The 22,368-nt window shown below is 62.1% G+C and overlaps 1 protein-coding gene across 1 annotated transcript; it reads left to right on the forward strand.

The window, feature by feature from the left end:
* The first annotated feature begins 6,535 nt into the window (after nt 1-6,535).
* Nucleotides 6,536-17,262, forward strand: PANX2 (pannexin 2). The gene is made up of 3 exons (XM_031007365.3): nt 6,536-8,040; nt 13,904-15,367; nt 15,899-17,262. The coding sequence occupies exons 1-3, from the start codon at nt 6,873-6,875 to the stop codon at nt 16,240-16,242; spliced, it is 2,976 nt and encodes a 991-aa protein (XP_030863225.2). The 5' UTR covers nt 6,536-6,872; the 3' UTR covers nt 16,243-17,262.
* The last annotated feature ends 5,106 nt before the right edge of the window (nt 17,263-22,368 follow it).

Below are 22,368 nucleotides of genomic sequence, written 5' to 3' on the forward strand. Positions count from 1 at the left end.
GAAGCCTTTCCACCTCGAGATGTGTGCCCGTGTCAGTGGTGACCAGGGTTTCATGTGGCCTCTCAGCCCTGCTGGCGCAGTTTTTGGAGATGGCTTGCTGTCCACTTCACCTGAACTAGCCATGTGTCAGGCTCCAGGCAAGGCTGCCAGCTCCACTCAGCAGAGCGCCAGGGCCATGGACCAGGCATGCAGAGCCCACAGGGCCTGAGGCTGTACATGGGGCCAGGGTTGTGAGGGTGGCACTCAGGCCTGCCCTAGGCCCAGTGCTTCTGGGAGTTTGCAGCTGGGCGGGTTCCTGGGTGCAGGCCTGCACCCTAGGGGTACTGAGTTTAGGGGTCCTTAGAACACATCTCTGGGCCAGAAATAAAACACGTGGAGATGGGCAACGCACCTCAGGCCAGGAGGAGCAGAGCAGTGGCAGGAAGAACACTTGGGGTGAGCCCCGCACTGTCCTCAGCCTGGTGCAGGGTCTCAGTACAGCACCCCGGCCGGAACACAGGACCCCCAGGCTCGGAGATGCCGCCTGCATACACCCAGGGCCCCAGAGGAGGCCAACGCCGCTTTACGGGGGGTCTTACCTGGCCTATGCCCCCATCCCCACAGCGAGACACAGACCAGCAGCCGCCTAGAAGGGTGCAGGCTTGGCCCACCTCAAAGTTTGGGAGCCTTGCCCTGCACCCTCCCCCACCCCCTCCCCCATGATTTGCTCCCAGGAAACAAATGCTCAGTGTCTCCACTTAGATGTAGCGTCTGCCTGGCAAGCAGAAACCACTGTCTCCTGAAGGTCTCAAGACACCAGGGATCATGTCTGTTTACTAAACTTGTGGGTGATGCTAAGATCTGTGGTCACAACTCCAGGGAGTACTTGATGTAGGAGGAAGCGCTTTCCAGACAGGCGGCGTCATGTCAGGGCCCAGGACTGCATGCGGCATCACCTGCTGTGGCTTCTGCATGAGTTGTGTTTAGGAACTGAAGGGTTTCTCCAGGCAGAGCTGTCATTGCTGTGCTAAGGGGTGCGTGGAGGCCGCTGTGCCCAGTGCTCCTGCAGCCAGCGTTTGCTGGACTCTCTCTGCAGAGCAGAAGTCCTAGGGCAAGGATCTCTCCATCCTGTCAACCCCAAATCGAAGGGATGCCCCCCACGGAGGCTGGGGACTTTTCTGACCCAGGTGAGGGGAGCATTGGGGTCAGCCCTGACACTGAGAGGCCACCTCTTTGGGCTCAGTGACCTGGATGTCCTGGCAGGTGGGAGAGACGCAAGAAGCAGGTGTGGGGTCCACACCTGAGGGAGTGCTCTTGGGCAGAGACGTGGGGAGCCAGTGTTGAGGTTGGGCAGGTGTCCTCAGTTGGGGGGACACCTCAGCAATGATCTGGCGTGTGCCCAGGGTGGCAGGAGACAAGGCGGGGTCATTCTATAAAGGACTCGGGGCACCTGTTTGCTGGTGCAAGAGTGGCAGGGAGGCTGTCAGGTGACAGGGAGGGAGGGGAAGAGAAGGTCAGTGAGGAGGCTGCCCTGGAGGGGCCCAGGCTACAGGGAAGGCAGCACTGCTCAGCCAGCCATGCATCCCTGCAAAGCAAGGCAAGGGAAGCAAAGGCAAGTGGGGCCTGCAGGCAGGTGTCGTCTGCACAGGATTTGGGGCTTTTTTTGAGACAGGGTCTTGCTCTGTTGCCCAGGCTGGAGCGCAGTGGCACAATCATGGCTCACTGCATCCTCACCCTCCCAGCCTCAGGTGATCCTCCCACCTCAGCCTCCCAAATAGCTGACACTACAGGTGTACGCCATCACACCTGGCTAATTTTCTGTAGAGACAGGGTTTCGCCATGTTGCCCAGGTTGGTCTCGATTTCCTGGGCTCAAGTGTTCCACCCACCTCAACCTCCCAAGTAGTTGAGATCACAGGCGTGTGCCACCACAGCTGGCTAATTTGTTTATTATTATTTGTAGAGACGGTCTTGCTATGTTGGCCAGGCTGCTACACAGAGGTCTTAAACTTTGGTGCTTGGAGTCCCCTAAATGAAACCTTAAGGGAGTGCATCTCTTCCCTCGTTTTTTTAGTTATCTAAGATTTTTCTTCTTCACATTTTAAACGTGCTTATGATGTAAGTCACAGCTTATTATAAATCTTGCCATTTCATTTATTTTTATTTTTTATTTTATTATTATTATTTTTTTTTTTTTGAGACAGAGTCTTGCTCTGTTGCCCAGGCTGGAGTGCAGTGGCGCGATCTTGGCTCACTGCAAGCTCCGCCTCCCGGGTTCACACCATTCTCCTGCCTCAGCCTCCTGAGTAGCTGGGACTACAGGCGCCTGCCACAACACCCGGCTAATTTTTTGTATTTTTAATAGAGACGGGGTTTCACCGTGTTAGCCAGGATGGTCTCCATCTCCTGACCTCGTGATCCACCCACCTCGGCCTCCCAAAGTGCTGGGGTTACAGGCATGAGCCACCGCGCCCGGCCCAAATCTTGCCATTTTCCTTTTCAGTGTATCCAGTGCAACAAAAAATGCCATTACAGTTTGATACCATCATCCACTTAGAGGACACCAGCAAGCTGTTCTTTCACAGCTAGAAAGTTTATTTCTTCTTTTCCTTGAACTCATATTTCTATTCCACTCCCCCCCATATTTGTATCCTAATGCAAAATGTGTTAGGTTTGAAAGGTGTGGGCATCACAAATATTTTCTGTTCCTCTCCTGGGCACAGAACGGGATTTCACCCCCACCTCCCTCACCGCCACAGGTGTGTAAAGCCAGTGACATCGCTGATGCAAAGGCTCTGAAGGCAGAGGGCAGCTCACCCCCCACTCCCCACTGGACACCGGGGGCGAGGGCCGCCACGTGTCAGGCTGAGGATGGCGGGACAGAGCCCCCAGTCTCCCTGTGAGCAGTGTGTGGGGCCAAACAACCTGGGCTGTTGTTGACGTCTATTACTGTGGCATGGTCTGGCCTGTCCCTACCAACACCAGTCTCAGCGCACCCTGACAAAATACAAGCACTGAGGCTTAACATGGGAACAGTCTGGCCGATTGTTATTCTTACGATTATTATAAATACCCAATCAAAATGATATGCATACATTTCCAATTTTCATAATAAACAAAAATAAAATTGAGCTAGAAATGCTTTTTTTTTTGAGATGGAGTTTCATTCTGTCGCCCAGGCTGGAGGGCAGTGGTGCAATCTTGGCTCACTGCAACCTCCGCCTCCTGGATTCAAGCGATTCCCCTGCCTCAGCCTCCTGAGTAGCTGGGATTACAGGCATATGCCACCATGCCTGGCTAATTTTTGTATTTTTAGTAGAGACGTGGTTTCACCATGTTGGCCAGACTGGTCTTGAACTCCTGACCTCAAGTGAGCTGCCCACCTCAGCCTCCCAAAGTGCTAGGATTATAGGCGTGAGCCACCACACCTGGCCAGAAATGCATTATTATCCGTATGGGGCTTATTTGCAAATAGTTAATGTCATCATGGGAAGATATTACTTAGGGCGGAAATGAGACAGGTTGTCAGTATTTTTTCCTGTTTTTCATCTTCATGGATATAGAAGCTCAGAAAGCTTGTTCGCTTAAAGAGAGAGATGGGAATACAAGCTTTGCACAGCACGCGTCGTCTTCAAGATCCTTCCATGTGTTGAAATCTCAGGTTAATGTATCACCAAGAGAAAGAAGCAGCTGCTCCCACAATACAGGATTTGGGAAGACTGTCCTCCAGTCTGGGCCACTGGAGTGTGAAGACCGCAGGGGTGGACCCTTCACTCCTGCCACACATCCTCCTGAGGAGGGTAACAGGCTGGGCGGCCAGGGTGTCATCATGGACCTTTGCTCACCGTTCCACTCACCGGGAATGAGGATGGCAGCCAAGGTGCCGAGTTTTGAGTCCAGGCCCTGGCTCTGCCACAGGTGTTCTTCTTGTCAAGCTCCCACCGCTTCCTCTGCGAGACAGTGACTGGCCAGTGGTGCTCAGTGGTGCTCAACAGGCAGGCAAGATCACACCCACTCATAACCATCATTGTTCACTGAAAAGGTGCTGTGGCCCAGATGCTGCCCCAGGCAGGGGGCAACATGCAAAACAAATGCAGCAGGTGCAGTGGCTCAAGCCTGCAATCCCAGCGTGGCTCACGCCTGCAAGCCCAGCATGGCTCACGCCTGCAATCCCAGCGTGGCTCACACCTGCAATCCCAGCACTGTGGGAGGCCAAGGCCGGGTTGGGTGGGGGGGTGGGGGGATCAGGAGTTTGAGACCATCCTGGGCAATATAGTGAGACCCCGTTTCTACAGATAAAAAAATTTTAAGGCCAGGTGCAGTGGCTTATGCCTGTAATCCCAACACTTTGGGAGGTTGAGGCAGGAGGATCACTTGAGCCCAGGAATTCGAGACCAACCTAGGCAACATGGCGAAACCCCATCTCTATCAGAAAAATTAGCCAGGTGTGGTGGTGCATGCCTGCAGTCCCAGCTACTCAGGAGGCTGAGGTGGGAGGATCCCTTGAGCCCAGGAGACGGAGGATGCAGTAAGCCAAGATCCCACCGTTGCACTCCAGGTTGGGCAACAGAGTGAGACCTTGTCTCAAAAGATAATAGTAAAAATTGCTGGGTGCGGTGGCTCATGCCTGTAATCCCAGCACTTTGGGAGGCTGAGGTGGGCGGATCACGAGGTCAGGAGATCGAGACCATCCTGGCTAACACGGTGAAACCCCGTCTCTACTAAAAACAAAATACAAAAAATTAGCTGGGCATGGTGGCAGGCGCCTGTAGTCCCAGCTACTTGGGAGGCTGAGGCAGGAGAATTGTGTGAACCCGGGGGGTGGAGCTTGCAGTGAGCCGAGATCGCGCCACTGCACTCCAGCCTGGGCAACAGAGCAAGACTCTGTCTCAAAAAAATAATAATAGTAACAATTTTAAAAAGCTGGGCATGGTGGCGTGCATCTATAATGCCAGCTACTTGGGGGGTCAAGGTGGGGGGATTGCTTGAGCCCAGGAGTTCAGGGTTACAGTGAGCTCTGACCAGTGATGCAGTGCTCAGGGTTTGAAGAGAGCGTGCACACAAACCGCTAGAAATAAACTCAAAGCACCTGGAAGCTACACCTGCCCCCCCTCCCCCCCAGAATGGCAGATACTAGAAGGTGGATAGGGCTGAGAGCTGGAAAGAAGACAGGGATGGTGAGAGCGTGGACTGGCCCAGCACTTCTGGAAAGCATGGAGAGGCACCCATGCGAAAGCAGAAAGTGCATCTGAAAAACAAAGGCAGCCACCCAGCAGCCACACTCGGGGCGCTCGGAGGGGCTGGAACTCACTGCACTGGGTTATCTGGGAGTGACTGAGTTGTCGGGGGGGGGGGCGGGTGACTTGGTTATGTGAGGGGTGGCTGGGTTCTCTGGGGTGATGGTTATCTGGGGGTGACTGGGTTACACGGGATGGGTTATCTGAGGGGTGCCTCGGTTATCTAGGAGATGACTGGTTTATCTGGTTACCTGAAGGGTGACTGGGTTATTTGGGGATGATTATTTTATCTGGGATGACTGAGTTATCTGGGGGTGACTGAGTTATCGGGTGAATAGGTTATGTGAGAGGTGACTGGGTTATTTGGGGTGACTGGTTTATCTGGCAGTGACTGGGTTATCTGGGGTGAATAGGTTATGTGAGGGGTGCCCGGGTTATTTGAGGTGATTGTTTATCTGGCAGTGACTGGGTTATCTGGGGTGAAAGGTTATGTGAGAGGTGACCGGGTTATTTGGGGTGACTGGTTTATCTGGCAGTGACTGGGTTATCTGGGGTGAATAGGTTATGTGAGGGGTGCCCGGGTTATTTGGGGTGATTGTTTATCTGGCAGTGACTGGGTTATCTGGGGTGAAAGGTTATGTGAGAGGTGACCGGGTTATTTGGGGTGACTGGTTTATCTGGCAGTGACTGGGTTATCTGGGGTGAATAGGTTATGTGAGGGGTGCCCGGGTTATTTGGGGTGATTGTTTATCTGGCAGTGACTGGGTTATCTGGGGTGAAAGGTTATGTGAGAGGTGACCGGGTTATTTGGGGTGACTGGTTTATCTGGCAGTGACTGGGTTATCTGGTAGGGGTGACTGTTATCGGGGGGTGAGTTGGTTTATCTGGGGTGCCTGGGTTGTCAGGGGTGACTGGGTTATCTGCCAGGGGTGATTTATCTGGAGGTGCCTGGGTTATTTGGGGTGACTGGGTTTATCTGGGGTGACTGGGTGGTTGGGTGCTGGGATTGGATGTAGCTGAACTGCCTGCCTCAGGATGAAGTTTGCTAGAAGCCAGGGGCTGGCATCCCTCAGAAAACATGCAAGGATCTTTAAAAACGCAGACGGCGTGAAAGCTCAAAGCAGACACATCCCCTCCGCAGCCCAGGGAGGCAGGGGACCTCCTGGTTTGCTCACAGCAGTGGCCGGGCCTGTGAACACGGGCTCAAAATACATTTTTGGAATGAATTATTGAATGAACTTAAAACTCCAATCACACTAAATCTTTTATATGAAAGATCGTGCACGTACGTCCTGGTATAGTGGGAAGGGGACCTGCACGAGGGAAAACGGCTGCCTCGAAGAGGGCCCTGTGGGCAGGGACCACGCGGTATGCGCCCGCGTCTGAAGCCAGACCCCCGGCTGCCCGAGGGAGAACAGGACGGAGGGCGGGGCTGTGGGGAGCGGAGGGAATGAAGGTCAGGGAGGCGGCGGGGAACCCCTGAGCTGGCACAGGCCCCGGGAACGTCTGTGGAACGGGACGGGATGGGGCGTGAGGGGAAGGAGGTGCGGGCTGCAGGAGCGGGGGTGATGGGGTCACTCACGGCGGCGGGACTGGGGGTACTGGGTGGGGGGGTCGGGTGGGGCCGGGGCTGCAGTGGAGGGTGTGGGGCGGGGAGATGCCCTCATTGTCCAAGCACTGGCGCCCGAGCCCAGAGAAGAGAGCGCCGGCTTCCCCACCAGTGGCCGCAGCATCCCAGGAGCGCGGGAACCTCCGGACCCACAGCGGGGCGCGGCCGGGGCAGGTGGGGGGCCCAGGCGAGGAAGCCCCCTCTGCGCCCTGGGCTGGGCGAAGGGCCCTGCGATGCGACGGGGGCAGCCCCAGCGCGCGCCCAGTCCTCACGTCGCCACCGAGCGGCGCCCCCGCCCCAGCCCGGAGCCCCGCAGGGCCGCCCCCACCCCTGCCCACCCTCCCGCGGGCCGGGGCAGCCCCCCCCCCAGCCACCCCGCGTTCCCAGGAAGAGGGACCGGTCATTACTCGTTCATTTCATTTCATTTCATTTCAATATTTTCTGCAAAGTCATCGCCCGCGCCGCATCTGCGTGGCGGGGGGCGGGGTGGGGGCGGAGCCACGCCGCGGAGTCGCCGCAGGTAAACAGCCCCCTCCCCGCGGCGGGAGCGGGGCCGCCGGCCCCAGGCAGGGACAGCAGCCGCCGCCCGCGCTCCGGGCCGGGGTCCCGCCGCCGCCCCCGCCGGAGGCACGCGCCAGGGCGGGGGCCGGGCTGCGGCGGAGGCGGGCGGCTCCTGTGCCCCCCACCCCCGCGCCGGCCCGGGCCGCCCGACCCCTGACCCCGGGGGCGGCGGCGGAGCGCCCCCCAAACCCCGCTGCGGGCTCCGCGCCCGGCCAGCCCCGCACCCGCCGCGCGCCTCCGGCTACTCCCATCCCCCGGAGCCCCCCGCTCGGTCCCGGCGTCCCCTGCCACCCTCTCCCGCGGCCCGCGTCCCCATCCCCGTCCCGCGCCCCCACGCTCCCCGATCCCCGCCCCCGCGCCGCGCGTCCCCTCCCGCCGGCGCCCCCCGCCCCGCCCGCGCCCCCCGCCGGGCCGCGCCCCCCGCCCCCCATGCACCACCTCCTGGAGCAGTCGGCGGACATGGCGACCGCGCTGCTGGCGGGAGAGAAGCTGCGGGAGCTGATCCTGCCGGGCGCGCAGGACGACAAGGCGGGCGCGCTGGCCGCGCTGCTTCTGCAGCTGAAGCTGGAGCTGCCGTTCGACCGCGTGGTCACCATCGGCACCGTGCTGGTGCCCATCCTGCTGGTCACCCTGGTCTTCACCAAGAACTTCGCAGGTGAGGCCGGCGGCCGGGGCGCGGGGCGCGGGCAGGGGGGCGTCCGCAGGTGTCCGGGAGCTGGCGCTTCCCGCGTCCCCGGCGGCTCCGTCCAGCCGCGCCCACCGTGGCCTGGCTGCGTCCGCGGCGTCCCAGGCACCTTCCACAGCCGCCCCCATCCTAGCAGGTGTCGCTGGTCGCTGGTCGCCCAGACCCCTCGTCTCTATTTTATTGTTGTTCTTCCTTCCATTCGTCCGCCCATGGCCGCGGGTGGGACTAGGCCTGTCTGGACCCGGGGGTCCCAAATGTCATGAGACACGGGGTCTGGTTTGGAGAATGTCACAAGCAGCCCCTGAGGGGATGCAGGGTGGCCAGGTGGGGACCAGGAAAGGCCGGGATGGGTGTTGACAGCAGAGAGCTGATTAGAGGGGCTGGTGGAGCTGCCGGGCAGGGTTCCCAGGCTGGACTTGGGTGGAAGGAGGGCAGAGAGAGTCTCTGAGAGGCCCAGGCCCTCCACTCCTCAGGCAGGGCCAGGCCTCTCCGGGGGCACTGGGGGCCTCCGAAGGTTTGAAGCAGGGGGGCTAGCATGGGGCAGGGCCACGTGTCAGAGCAGGGAGCCTGGAGCTCCTGCAGGGAGATGGGGGCTGGACCAGGGCAGGGACCCGGGCTGGTTAGATCAGGACCTGTGGGGGCACTTGAAGCCACCCAGGCGAGGCAGGAAGATGGACAGAGCAGCCAGCCTGCCTGTGAGCCTCTGCGGGGTGGGGTCCTGGTGCCTCTGCCCTCCCCAAGGAGTGGGGCGAGACAGGTGGAGCCGAGAACTTCCTCCCCTGGGGTCTGGGCCAAGGCAAGGGGGATCAGGGTCTCCTGGCCTGTGTGGCCCAGAGGTACTAGTCTGCAGCGGGGAGGGGTGTTGGGACCCTGGGGCCCTCTCTTCTGCAGCCTCCAAACCTCAGCAGACCCTGCCTCAGCACTGGCGCTTCCCAAATCTCCCAGGTGCCTTGCCTTAAGGAGTCCCCGTGGCCTGGAGACACCAGGCCTGAGGGTGGACATTGGCCAGGCTGTCTGATCCCACCCAGGGGTGGAGGAGGCCTCTGCTGGTCTCCTCTTCGACACTGGAGGCCAGACCCCGGGGATTAGAGGGCCGCTGGGGTGGGCACACAGCGCACTCTGCAGAGCAGGGAGCCCAGGCGTGCGGTGGGGCCTTGGGGCAGGCCCAGCATGTCCAGACACCACGTGTGTTCTCTGTGTTTGTAGCAACCAAGTACCACAAACTAGGCAGTTTCAAACAGCAGACATTTATCTCTCATGGTTCCGGAGGCCAGAAGTCCAAAATCGAGGTGTCGGCAGGGCCCTGCTCCCTCCCACAGCTCTAGGAAAGGGACATTCCAGCCTCTTCAGCCTCTGGTGCTGCCGGCAATCCTTGGGCGCCTTGGCTCGTGGCCGCGCCACCAGTCTCTGCCTCTGTCTTCTCATGGGCTTCTTCCCTCCCTGTCTGTGTCCAAATTTCCTTTTTTTTTTTTTTTGAGACAGGGTCTTGGTATGTCGCCCAGGCTGGAGTGCAGTGGTGCGATCTGCAACCTCCACCTCTCGGGCTCAGGTGTTCTTCCTGCCTCAGCCCCAAGCCTCCTGTAGCTGGGACCACAGGCATCCGACACCACACCCAGCTAATTTTTGTGCCATGTTCCCCAGGCTGGTCTCGAACTCCTGGGCTCAAGTGATCCTCCCATCTCAGCTTCCCAAAGTGCTGGGACTACAGGCTACAGGCGTGAGCCACTGTGCCCTTTTCTTTTCTTCACCACCCCCCCCCCCCCGCTTTTTTTATTTTTATTTTTTGAGACAAAGTCTCGCTCTGTCACCCAGGCTGGAGTGCAGTGGTGCGATGTCGGCTCACTGCGACCTTTGCCTCCCGGGTTCAAGCGATTCTCCTGCTTCAGCTTCCCAAGTAGCTGGGACTACAGGCACCCGCCACCACACCTGGCTCATTTTTTTTTGAGACAGAGTCTCGCTCTGTCACCCAGGCTGGAGTCTAGTGGCGCGATCTCTGCTCACTGCAAGCTTCGCCTCCTGGGTTCACACCATTCTCCTGCCTCAGCCTCCCAAGTAGCTGGGATTACAGGCGCCCGCCACCATGCCTGGCTAATTTTTTGTATTTTTAGTAGAGACGGGGTTTCACCGTGTTAGCCAGGCTGGTCTTGAACTCCTGATCTCAGGCGATCCGCCCGCCTCGGCCTCCCAAAGTGCTGGGATTACAGGCATGAACTACTACACCCGGCCCAACTTTCTTCTTTAAAGCGGAAAGGAAGCGAGCGCTCTGCCCCCGAGCACCCTCCCAGGAGCCTATGGGCTGGTTCCTCTTTTTGGCTTCATCATCCTTGGAGGGCCGAGCGCAGCCCCCGATGCCGCAGGGCAGGGTTGGGCCTGAGGGCCCGTGTGGCCAGCTGCTGTCTCAGGATGCGGTACCCTCGAAGGTTGGGGGCCAAGTCCCAGGGTCTCCAAGGTGGGCTGGGGAAGGGTCTCGGCCCCCCTCAGCCTGCAGAGTGGAGAATGTAGCAGGTGCGCAGCCGCCGCCAGGATTAGCTTCCTGTGGCTGCTGGAACAAACCTACAAGTCAGAAACCAGATGCGAGTCTCATGGGGCTAAAACGAAGGTGTCAGCAGGGCTGGCTCCAAGGGGGAACCCACTTTCTGCCTTCTCCGGCCTCCAGAGGCCTCCACGTTCCTGGCCTTGCAGCCCTTCCTGCGTCCTCAGAGCTGGCTGCGTGGCGTCCTCTCTCCCAGCCCCACTTCTGTCCTCACATCTCCTCCCTGACTCTGACCCTCTTAGAAGAACCCTGCAATTGCTGCCCACCAAGACCCCCAGCCTAAGCATGTCTGCAAAGTCCTCGTGAACCGGGAAACGTGACACTGCCACAGGCTCCGGGGTTGGGATGTGGCATCTTTGGGGGCCATGATTCTGCTCACTGCAGACCCCATGTGGAGGTCTGTAAGGCCAGGGGAGTCGGGGAAGGGCCAGGGCCTGGCCTTGGCTGAGGGCTTCCAGGATGTGGCAGTGGTCTGGGATGACCAGACAGGGTTTGGCCAGCAGGCAGGAGGAGGCTGCGCAGAGCCAGGGTGTCCTGGAGAGGTGCCCCCACTCCCCAGGTGGGAGGACAGGGGTGGAAAGGGCTGTTGGGAGGGACCCAGCTTCACCCTTGGGGGGCACCTTGGGGCCATGTGCAGGCCAGATCGCAGGGGTGGGCTGGAGACGAGCTTGGGGATGGCAGAACCGAGGAAGGGCAGGACTGGGGGAGGGCCAGGGGGGCTGGGCTTTAGCCTCGGGCCCTGGGGACAGCATTCTGAATATGGGAATATGGGCCGTGTTGGGGTGTATTCAGACACCCGCTCAGAGGTGCTCCAAGCAGCACCAGGCCCCTGGCTGCCAACTCTGATATTGTCACTGGGGCTCTGAGGGCTGGGCGTGGACAGGCTCCTTGGCTGGGAAGCCAGTGTCCTCTCTTGGGGCATAGCTGGCATGGCCAGGATCCACACAGCAGTGTCTTCCAAGAAACGGGCCCCTGGCGGCGGCTCTGTCTGCCCTGTTGGATGGGCCAGGCCTTCTTGCCTTCCGTTTGGACACCTGCACTGGCCCAGGCAGGGTCCCACTGTCCCTGGAAGTCCCAGAGGAGGGCCTCGGACAGAGGACCTGTAGCAGTCGCTGTGTGTGGGATGGGCCCATGGATTTGGGCTCAGCAGCCCTTCTCTGCTGCCCCACCCCGAGTCAGGCCAGCACCCCCGGCCCTGGCAGCCCCTGCTAGAAGCTGTGGCGGCATCCACCGCGAGAGGCCCCGCTGCCAGCACAGCTTTGAGTCCGTCAGGACCTGCTGAGGCTGCCAGGAGCACCCTGTACCCTGCAGGTGCAGCGGGTCCAGGGAGGAGGGAAGCCTTGCTGGACATGCCTTGGGGCCCCCAAGGGGCCGGGCCAGTCACCTGCAGTGAGTCAGGGCAGTATCCTTGGTTGAGCAGATGAGGAAACTGAGGTCGGAGTGGCAAGCAGGACTTGTCTTCCCTTGCTGCCGCCATCTGGCAGGGAGACAGTGACAGGCGTGAGGAGTTCGGGTCCAAGTGGGGCTCCGCACAGTGGGGGCAGCTGGCCAGACATGTGGCTCGATGTGGGGCCCCTGCTTTCATCCACCTTGGAGGAGGCCAGGCCGTCCCCTGCCCCAGAGCCAAGGATCCCTCCTTCCCGTCTCCCTGCGGCCCCACTGGAGTCTGGGTCCAGGGTTCTGGGGCCTCTCCCCACCCATGTTGGCCACACATGCCCAGCAAGGGTGGCTGCCAGGGATGGGCCCAGCTCAGGACGGGACACAAACCTGTCCCTGTTCTCTTCCCCAGGGTGGACGCTCTTCTCTGGCTCCTGGGATTGGCTGTGAGGACAAAACATAAGTAAATAAAATATGCCATTTTCTCAACCAAGAGAGTGGATTCCTTTGCCTTGTCCGGTTTGCTCTTCTCTGAGCCCAGCTCATCTCCAGCTCGATGTCCCCACCGAGGACTCGGGCCTCAGGTCCCAGCTTTTCCTGCCTCTTCCCAGGCTCCCTCCCAAACCCTCCAGAGTCCCCAGGACCCTCAGGGGGATCTGATGACTCATGGGAACCCTCCCTGAGTAGGCTGTCTGGACTGGTAGATGTGCCTCAGTGGTGATGATGGCAGCCGGGAGCTCCGTGTGGGGTCTGAGGGGCTCGTTGCTGAGCCGGGTTCAGGGCTGGAGGTGCCCAGCCCCTGGGCCCCTGTGGGGCATCAACAGTGAATGCTGCTCTTCCCAGAGTGGGCAGAGTCTCTAATCCGCCTCGCTTTCCGTCCCTAATTCAGGCCTCGGCACAGACGGACAGGCCTGTCCCTGTTGCTTCTGGCCTGTGGGGAGGGGATTGTGCTGATGTGGGCCCTGCCCTGGGGCTGCTCTTTGGGGCTGGGAGACAAGGCTGAGGCTGGTGTGGGCCTCCGTGCCTGTGCTGTGTGAAGGGCTCAGCCTGAAGAGACTGCACGGTGGCTGGAGGCCCCCAGGCTCTGAGCCTTCCTGGGAAACGTTAGCAAGATCCCAGCCGCTCAGACCCCACACTGGGCCAAGGCGCGAATGTCCTGAACACTTTCACTGCCGTTCGTGTCATTGTCACCTGCAGGCAGAGACAGACTCTTGAGGGAAAACACAGAGTTCAGTAACGACCATTTGCCTGCAGTTCAAGGGACTCGCGCTTTTCAATTTTAGCGGCAGATACCGCAGTCCAGCTGGTGACATCCCCAACCAGCCCCACCTGGTGTCTGGTGTCCCCAGGCTGGCCAGTCCCCAGAACAGTGGGTCTTAGGGAGGCGCCCCTCACCCTCAAGGGTGGGCAGAGCCCACCCTGCCTTCCCGGTGCTGTGGAAACCACCCTGCCAGCTAGCAGCACCTGAGCCAACCGCCTTCCTCCCAGGGGAGCCCCGGGCTGTACATGGCCTGTGGCTGGGACCTGGTTTGGGTCCGGCTGTGTGTGGATAGAAGAAGGACCCTGGCTGGGAGTCCTGGCCTGCCTTGGCCCTGTCTGGGATTTGGTTTCCCCTTGTGCACACAGGGCTTTGTGACATTTGGAGAGGCGCATGGCTCAGGTGGTTTCGCAGGCGGTCATGGCTTCCACCTGCAGGTGCCCCGCAGCTGACCTCGTGGGGGTAGTCAGGGCGGGACCCCCACACCACCGTGGTGGGGGGAGGGGGTGGGGTTCATCTGGGGAACCGCAGGTGCTGTGTGGGAGGAGGCTGGAGAGGCTCCTGGGAGAGGGGTTCGGCAGGGACGTGGTCAGGTCCAGCCCGGTTTCTTCAGCCCAGCCCGTGCCGCCTCCCCGCCCCAGCCCGTGTCTCCTCTTTGCCCCCAGAGGAACCCATTTACTGTTACACCCCGCACAACTTCACGCGCGACCAGGCGCTGTACGCCCGCGGCTACTGCTGGACGGAGCTGCGGGACGCGCTGCCCGGCGTGGACGCCAGCCTGTGGCCGTCGCTGTTTGAGCACAAGTTCCTGCCCTACGCGCTGCTGGCCTTCGCCGCCATCATGTACGTGCCCGCGCTGGGCTGGGAGTTCCTGGCCTCCACGCGCCTCACCTCCGAGCTCAACTTCCTGCTGCAGGAGATCGACAACTGTTACCACCGGGCGGCCGAGGGCCGCGCGCCCAAGATCGAGAAGCAGATCCAGTCCAAGGGCCCGGGCATCACGGAGCGCGAGAAGCGCGAGATCATCGAGAACGCGGAGAAGGAGAAGAGCCCGGAGCAGAACCTGTTCGAGAAGTACCTGGAGCGCCGCGGCCGCAGCAACTTCCTGGCCAAGCTGTACCTGGCGCGGCACGTGCTGATCCTGCTGCTGAGCGCCGTGCCCATCTCCTACCTGTGCACCTACTACGCCACGCAGAAGCAGAACGAGTTCACCTGCGCGCTGGGCGCGTCCCCGGACGGGGCGGCAGGTGCGGGGCCCGCGGTGCGCGTGAGCTGCAAGCTCCCGTCCGTGCAACTGCAGCGCATCATCGCGGGCGTGGACATCGTGCTGCTGTGCGTCATGAACCTCATCATCCTCGTCAACCTCATCCACCTCTTCATCTTCCGCAAGAGCAACTTCATCTTCGACAAGCTGCACAAGGTGGGCATCAAGACGCGCCGGCAGTGGCGCCGCTCGCAGTTCTGCGACATCAACATCCTGGCCATGTTCTGCAACGAGAACCGCGACCACATCAAGTCGCTCAACCGGCTGGACTTCATCACCAACGAGAGCGACCTCATGTACGACAACGTGGTCCGGCAGCTGCTGGCGGCGCTGGCGCAGTCCAACCACGACGCCACCCCCACGGTGCGCGACTCGGGGGTGCAGACCGTGGACCCCAGCGCCAACCCCGCCGAGCCCGACGGCGCCGCCGAGCCGCCCGTGGTCAAGCGGCCGCGCAAGAAGATGAAGTGGATCCCCACCAGCAACCCGCTTCCGCAGCCCTTCAAGGAGCCGCTGGCCATCATGCGCGTGGAGAACAGCAAGGCGGAGAAGCCGAAGCCCGCGCGCAGGAAGACGGCCACGGACACGCTGATCGCGCCGCTGCTGGACCGCTCCGCCCACCACTACAAGGGCGGAGGGGGCGACTCGGGCCCAGGCCCCGCCCCTGCCCCCGCCCCGCCGCCCGCCCCCGACAAGAAGCACGCGCGCCACTTCTCCCTGGACGTGCACCCCTACATCCTCGGCACCAAGAAGGCCAAGGCCGAGGCGGTGCCCGCCGCCCTGCCCGCCTCCCGGAGCCAGGAGGGGGGCTTCCTGTCCCAGGCGGAGGACTGTGGGCTGGGCCTGGCCCCGGCGCCCACCAAAGGTAGGGGCCGGGCCGGAGACAGGGGACGGGGGGACTGGGGATGGGAGGGGCGTCCACAGCCACAGCGGCCCACGGGAGCCTGGCCAGGGCGCTAGGGAAGGGAGGGGGCCTGGCTTGAGGCCCCCTCAAAGGGGGAAGGGAGGAGGCCGAGGTTTGAACCGGCTCCATCAAACGGACTTACTGTCAAGGTGAGCCTCAGGCCAGGCAGGGCCCTGGAGACCCCCCGGGAGGCAGGTGGGGAGGATGCAGGCTGGAAGCGACGTGCTCCTGGTCAGCTTCCTGGAGCTCCGCGTGCGTGGTGGAGCCAAGTTCCTCGGGTGAGGAAATTCCACCGACGGCACTGCGGCTCCGGGACAGTGGGGCGGGGGGTGTTCCCAGGCCAACTGCTGTGTGCAGGGGCGTCCAGGCCCTGCGTCTCCAGGGCGCTTCAGAGCCGTGAGCCCTGCTCCCCCGCCAGCCTGCACTGGGTGGGCGCTGGGGGCGGCGCAGCGGAGGATGGTGTGAGATGTCTGTGCTCTTGGCTGTTTGCAGATGCTCCGCTCCCCGAGAAGGAAATCCCGTACCCCGCAGAGCCAGCCCGGGCAGGGCTTCCCTCGGGGGGCCCGTTCCACGTCCGCTCACCTCCCGCCGCCCCTGCTGTGGCCCCTCTGACACCAGCCAGCCTGGGCAAGGCGGAGCCCCTCACCATCCTGAGCCGAAACGCCACACACCCGCTGCTGCACATCAACACGCTGTACGAGGCCCGGGAGGAGGAGGAAGGGGGCCCCCGCCTGCCGCAGGATGTGGGGGACCTCATCGCCATCCCTGCCCCACAGCAGATCCTCATCGCCACCTTCGACGAGCCGAGAACGGTCGTGAGTACTGTGGAGTTTTGAGGGATGGCACCGTCCAGGCCGCCGAGAGCCCCTCTGCCTGAGTGTCGTGTGGCCTGGCCAGCCTCCCGGTGGACACCAGCCCTGCGTGGACGTGGCCTGTGCTTCGCCCGCACTGCGCGCATCCCCAACCTCTGTCCGCATGCCTGGGGCCTTCACCCCCACGCGCTCGACAGGGGAACCCGCCCGGACGGCATCGCCAGGCACTGGCTGGGGTGGGGAAAGGTGGCCCCGTGGAGCCGGTGGCCAGGAAGGCTGAAGCCCGCCTCCCATGCTCCTGCATCAGGTGTCCAGCCGTGGGTGGGGGCCCTGAGGTGAAGAGTTTATTTTTTTAGTCCGTTTCGTCCTGGCCCCGGGCTGTGGCGAGACAGCCCAGCTCCCCCAGCCCAGCTCCCCCAGCCCAGAGCCAGGGAAGAGGAAGGTGGGGCCAGTCCCACCAGTGGGGTGGCCACGCCCATGGGGTCACATGCTCAGGGGTCACCCCCTGCAGGGACCTGATGCCCTCGGGTGGGAGGGACCGAGGTCCACCCTCGGGTCAAAGATCAACGTGCACTTTCTCCTTGTCACCTGACATACATTTTATTTTACTAAGACTGCTGTACCGAACAAGCATATTTATCATCAGGAGACAGGATGGGTTTAAAGCAGGATGGTGTGTGTGTGAACGGGCATGAGCAGAGGTGGGCGTGAGCGAGTGGGTGTGTATGTACGAGTGTGCACGTGTGTGCGTGTGCACAGAGGGTGTGGTACCAGCTTGAGTGGGAGTGTGTGAGTGTGAGCAGGCGGGCGAGTGCGTGAGTGCACGCCAGCGCGTGGCCCATGTATGACGAGTGAAGGGGCCCAACGCAATAACCACGTCCCCCACCCGGGCCCCCCGCCGCGGCTGAAGCCACATGGCTTCCTGTGGGAGCCCCAGCCGGCACCCGGCTGGTCTCACCCCAAATACCTCAGCCATGGAGACCGTGTCATGCAGAATTAACAAGGTATTACCGAGCATATCAATAAATATTATTCTGATAATCACCTGTGCTCCGCCGGGGACTTCGCCTCCCTCCACGCCCGTCCCCTGACTCGGCACCGTGCGTGGGGGTGCTGGGGGACGTGGGGCAGGAGCCGCCTTCAGAAGCGTGACAAGGGGCCCCTCTGCACCCACAGTGAGTGTCACACTTGGAGCAGGACATGCCCTGGACTCAGGCTGTGGGCACGGAGGCGATTCAGCTGTGGCCTGAAGCCCTGGGGCACACAGGCTCGGGAGACGAATGCACGACCCCCTTAGTCTTCCTGCTCCTGCAGGGGAGCGAGGAGGGGGAGTGTGAGGCACCCTCTAGGAGAACAGAGAGCTGGCAGGATCCAGGAAGGCTTCCTGGAGGAGGCGCCCTCAGTGTGGTCTGAGATGCTCAAAACAACACAGAGATCCTGAGCAGGTTGCCTTTGCTGGGCCCAGGACTCCATGGAACAAGGCTGGTCCCGTGGGTGCGCCATGGAACCACATGCCCTGTAGACCCCGGCAGGTGACCCTGACAGTCTGAACAGAGGCTCCTTGAAGACAGGTGGCTGGGCAGCTAGGACAGAACCCCATGGGGGCTGGAGTGGGGTTGGGGGTGTAGGCCGCTAATTGCAAGGGTGGGCTCGGCTGAGATCAGAGCGGGCCCACCTGCCACCTGGCCTGGGCTTCCTGGGAGCCCCATCGCCAGGCCCCTCCTGGAGTAGCCCTGAGCGGGCAGGCCTGGGCTCCCCAGGTTCCCAGGAGTCAAGAGGAAGGGTCTATCCAGGGTGTGGCCCCCACAGCCAGGGCCTGGCGTGAGACACACAGGGACACAAGCTGGAGGGTGCATCCCGCTCTCCACATTAAAACGGAGGTTTTTATACTCTTCTGGGCTGGCGAGGCCTCTTGCCATTAAAAGAGCTGGGCCAGGCACCGGGGCGTACGCCTGTCATCCCGGTGCTTTGGGAGGCTGAGGTGGGAGGATCGCTTGAGGACGGGATTCGAGGCTGCAGTGAGCTGTGATTGCACGACTGCACTCCAGCCTGGGCGACACCGTGAGACCCTGTCTCTAAAAAAATTTAAAATCTACTCAGATCCCCAAAGGAGGGGCACCCCATGCCACCCAGGGCCACGCGGGAGGGCACTGGGGTCGTCGCAGACACAGGCAGTGGGGGGGAAGCATGGGCAGAGCCTTCACTGTGGTTCCACCAAAGGAATGGGCAGGGTGGGGCCGCAGGCTCGGGACTCCAGAGTGGACACCCTGGTGGGTGCTGGGCAGGGGCTGTCCCTGGCTGTCGGGTACATAGCCCAGGGTGACAAGAGCAGGGGGACAGGGCCTAGGGTGTGACAGCCCACAGAGGAGGCCTGGAGGGGGTGTGGGCCCTGGACGCAGGAGCTTGCACAGGAAGTTGTTTGCTGACAAATCGGTGGGCCCTAGGAGAGGCAGTCTCACCAGGGCCAGCAAGGCCTCAGAGGTCAAAGCAACAAAGCAGAAAATAAAAGGCACAGTTCGGCCGGGTGTGGTGGCTCACACCTGTAATCCCAGCACTTTGGGAGGCCAAGGTGGGCAGATCATGAAGTCAGGAGTTTGAGACCAGCCTGGCCAACATGGTGACACCGTCTCTACTAAAAATACAAAAATTAGCTGGGCATGGTGGTGCGCACCTGTAATCCCAGCTACTCAGGAGGCTGAGGCAGGAGAATCGCTGGAACCCAGAAGGCGGAGGTTGCAGTGAGCCAAGATCACACCACTGCACTCCAGCAGCATGGGTGACAGCGAGATTCCGTCTCAAAAAAAAAAAAAAAGTAGCAGTTCTTCACGCTCACCTAAGTCAGGACAGCTCCCCAGCCTGCATGCCCATGTGCCCAGCATTCCCACGTCCAGGAGAGGGACCCGGTGTCCACAGATCCTGGCCCAGGCCAGCCTGGTTGTGCAGGGAGGGCTGAGCCCTGGGCCTTGACAGCATCACCTTGGTGCTGCACCCACAGACCAGCTCAGTGGTGAGGGTGGGCAGGACATGGCAGCTGAGGAGACCCGAGGGATGGCGGCCTCCAGAGGTAGCGTTTGCCATGGGCGTCCTTGCTGCTCTCCAGCTGGGGCTGGGGACCCTCCTCACCCTCACACGTGCACCCCGCCCACCTGCACCTGTCCTCCCTGCCCCAACAGCCACCCAGCATCCCGCATGGCTCGGCTCAGGTAGGGAGACGTCCAGTAGTCCTTGGGGGCAGCCGGTCTGCATGGTGCTGAGTCCCGCAGGCCCTGCCTCCCAGCTTGTGAGAGGAGCTGTCGCTGCCCAGAAAACGTCTAGGCCGAGGTGGGGCTTGAGCTGAGCCGGGGGACACAGGAGGCCTCAGGTGGAGCCACATGGAGACTTCAATGTGACCAGGGACATGGGCAGCAGCCACACTGCCCATCCCCCGCCTGTGCGCCTCAGCCTGGCAGGAGGTATGAAACCAACTCCTGTCTGGAAAGAGGTTCATGCCTCAAGTGAGCACCCTGCCCTGTGCTGGAGCTGGCCCTCCCTCTGTGCGGCCCGTGCTGGGGAGCTGGTGTCCGTCCTACAGTGAGACGCTGGCTCCCGCCTCTCCCAGGCGACGTCACCACCTTATCCCCAGACCTGTTCCTCTGGCTGTGTCCTTGCCAGCTGTGCCACGTTCCTAGAGGCAGGCGGGCAGAGGCCTGAAAGGGTGGCACTCACCCTTGGCACTGGGTCAGGGCTGAACCGGCCCCAACCGCCTTCCCCCACAGGGCTCCCTCCCTCCCCTTGCCCCAATGCCTGCTTCTGTGGGATCTGTCACTCTGCTCCGAATGGGACTTGGCCCTTCCTCAAGATCCATCCCTTGAGGACAAAGCCAGCTGGGGACCAAGACGGTCCCTCCCAGCACAAATGGCTTCACACAGTTTGTTTCTGTTCCTGAGGGCCCCCACCCTCCCTAGGACTCCTCCTCACTCCCCCCAGAGCACCTCAAGAAACCCTCTTCTGGCTGCTCTAGGAACAGGGCATCCACATGGCCAGCCCCCCGGGGTCAGGGCCTCAAAAGCTCCTCCACCTCCACCTGACCCTCTTCCCAAGGCAACCCCGCCTGCCCCCCACGGCAGAAGGGACAGAGCCTGCCCGGAGAAAAGCAGGCTTGGGAGCAGAACTTTAGAAGACAAGCCCAGCCTGAGATGTGGGTGGTGGCCCAGGGCCTGCGGCTGAGGTCCTGCCTCAGTTTCCCCAGCACGCTCCCTGAGGACTCAATCTCCCCCTTTTCTGCTTCTCGCCCCTCACAGCCTAGTGCAGCCCTGCAGGGGACGCCAGCCGGATCGGAGGGCAGTTCTGCTTCTCCACTGTCTGCTGCCCACCGGGGGCTGGGATCTCGGACACTCTCCCCTCCCTGACTGGCCACCTTGCCCAGGTGAGTCAGAGGGTCGTTCTGCAACCCGGGGGCCAGCGCTGGTTTGAAATAGTGCCCCCTCCTGCCCCTCCCCCTCCCTGAGCATAAGCAGGCCTGGCAGGTGGACAGCACCGTCCCTCTCGTGGAGAAGGAGGGGCTCCAGGAGGACCTTGCACCCATCCCAGACGGCCAGGACTGAGAACACAGGCCTCCAGCCCCCAGGCCAGGGATCTTCCCTCCACACCAGCCCAGCACTGAGAAATGGGTGAGGTGGAGCCGGGGCCACTGCCACCCGCTGCCCTCCTGTGAGGATGTGGCCGAGATGGTCGGAAAGGCAGAATGACCACAAAGGCAGCGAACAATGAGAATAAATGGAGAGGATGTGAGCCAGAGGCCCTAGGGCCCAAAGTGAGCGTCCTTCACCAAGGAGGACAGAGGCCTCTCTAAGCCCAGGCCTGGCCATTTGGGGACCAGGAAGCTGTAGGAGGGGGCGGGGCCTCTTGTGTAAGAATGCTCAGTGGGCAGCCAGCCCAGCCTGCTGCCGTGTGGACAGGCATTTTCACCCACCCGCCCCACCCCGGGAGGACCACCTGCAGACTCAGGACCAGGGACCTGAGGGGACCCCTGCAGGCCACCCGAGCCGGGGCAGCTCCTCAGAACCTGGGGCTGGGGCCGGGGCCTCCCTTCCTGGAGCCTGGAAGGAAGCAGGCTCCCCAGCACCGAGTCCTGGTGGACGGCCTCAGGCAGACCCAGACCAAGCCTGGGCGCTGCGTTGGACTCTCCCAACCCCAAGCCTGCTGGGTCAGCCTTCCAGGCTCGCTGAAGGTCCCTGCGCGGGGCAGCCCTCACTGAGGTCCCCCCCTGGCTCCAGAGAGTAGCTAGTCCTAGGGCACTCGAGTAGAGAGGTGCGCCCTCCTCCCTCTTCTAAATGGTTCCCCAGCTGGGCCCCACCTGGCCCCTTTCCCCAACTAACTCATCAGTGCCTGGCAGGAAGACACAGCAGCCCTCCCCCAGTGACTGGAGTCCTGGCCCCAGGGCAGGCCCCGCTCCAAGAACCTGATCCTTTGGCTGGGGCAGGGCCGTAGAGGTGGGCGCAGAGCTTCGGGGAGCTGGCTGTGGGGTCCGCGCATGCAGCCCGCAGGCAAACCATTGCCACGCCCACGCCTGCACTAAGCCCAGCGCCAGCGCCAGGTCAGCCAAGAACCCGGGGTCGTGGAGGACGAAGGAAGTCGTGGGCCCGGGATGCGCGGCCGGACCATTGCAGGAGAGCGGGGCAGGCGGACGGCGGGGCAGGCGGACGGCGCAGCAGCTTGCGGGCAGCGAGTCGTCTGCATGCGGCGGCGAAGCGCCCGGGACCCCCGCTGCGCCCGGGCCCCCGTCCGCGCCGGTGCCCGCAGCGCGCAGCAACTTGGCCGCCGGGTCCCGGCCGCCCCGGTAGAGGCTGGGTACAGCGAGGGGGCCGGGCGCCCGGGCAGGACGGGCGAGGCGGGTGGGGCCAGGCCGTCTCCCCCTGCCCTCGGGGCCGAACGCGCACAGCAAGAGTCTAGCGTCGGGGTGGCTGCGGTCAGCCGGGTCCCCCTGGAGGCCTCCGGACGATCGGAAGTGACTGAGCGTCCGGGTCCGTGAGGCCGGGGGTCGGCCCGCCCTAAGACTCCCACCTGGTCCCGGTTCTCCGTCCGCTAGGCTGGCCGCGGGGCCCCTGGGGCCCGACCTCCCCGGGGTGCCCCAACCTGCGGCAAGGCCGAGGTCCCGCTGAGGCATGAGTC

This window comes from Gorilla gorilla, chromosome 23, assembly GCF_029281585.2.
Source record: "Gorilla gorilla gorilla isolate KB3781 chromosome 23, NHGRI_mGorGor1-v2.1_pri, whole genome shotgun sequence".
NCBI lineage: Eukaryota > Metazoa > Chordata > Mammalia > Primates > Hominidae > Gorilla > Gorilla gorilla.

Excerpts from the sequence above, each read along its gene's own strand:
- PANX2 (XM_031007365.3), top strand. The coding sequence starts at position 6,873 with ATGCCCTCATTGTCCAAGCACTGGCGCCCGAGCCCAGAGAAGAGAGCG. Across the intron at positions 8,041-13,903 it reads CTTCACCAAGAACTTCGCAG|AGGAACCCATTTACTGTTAC; the intron begins GTGAGGCCGGCG and ends CTTTGCCCCCAG. Across the intron at positions 15,368-15,898 it reads GGCCCCGGCGCCCACCAAAG|ATGCTCCGCTCCCCGAGAAG; the intron begins GTAGGGGCCGGG and ends GGCTGTTTGCAG.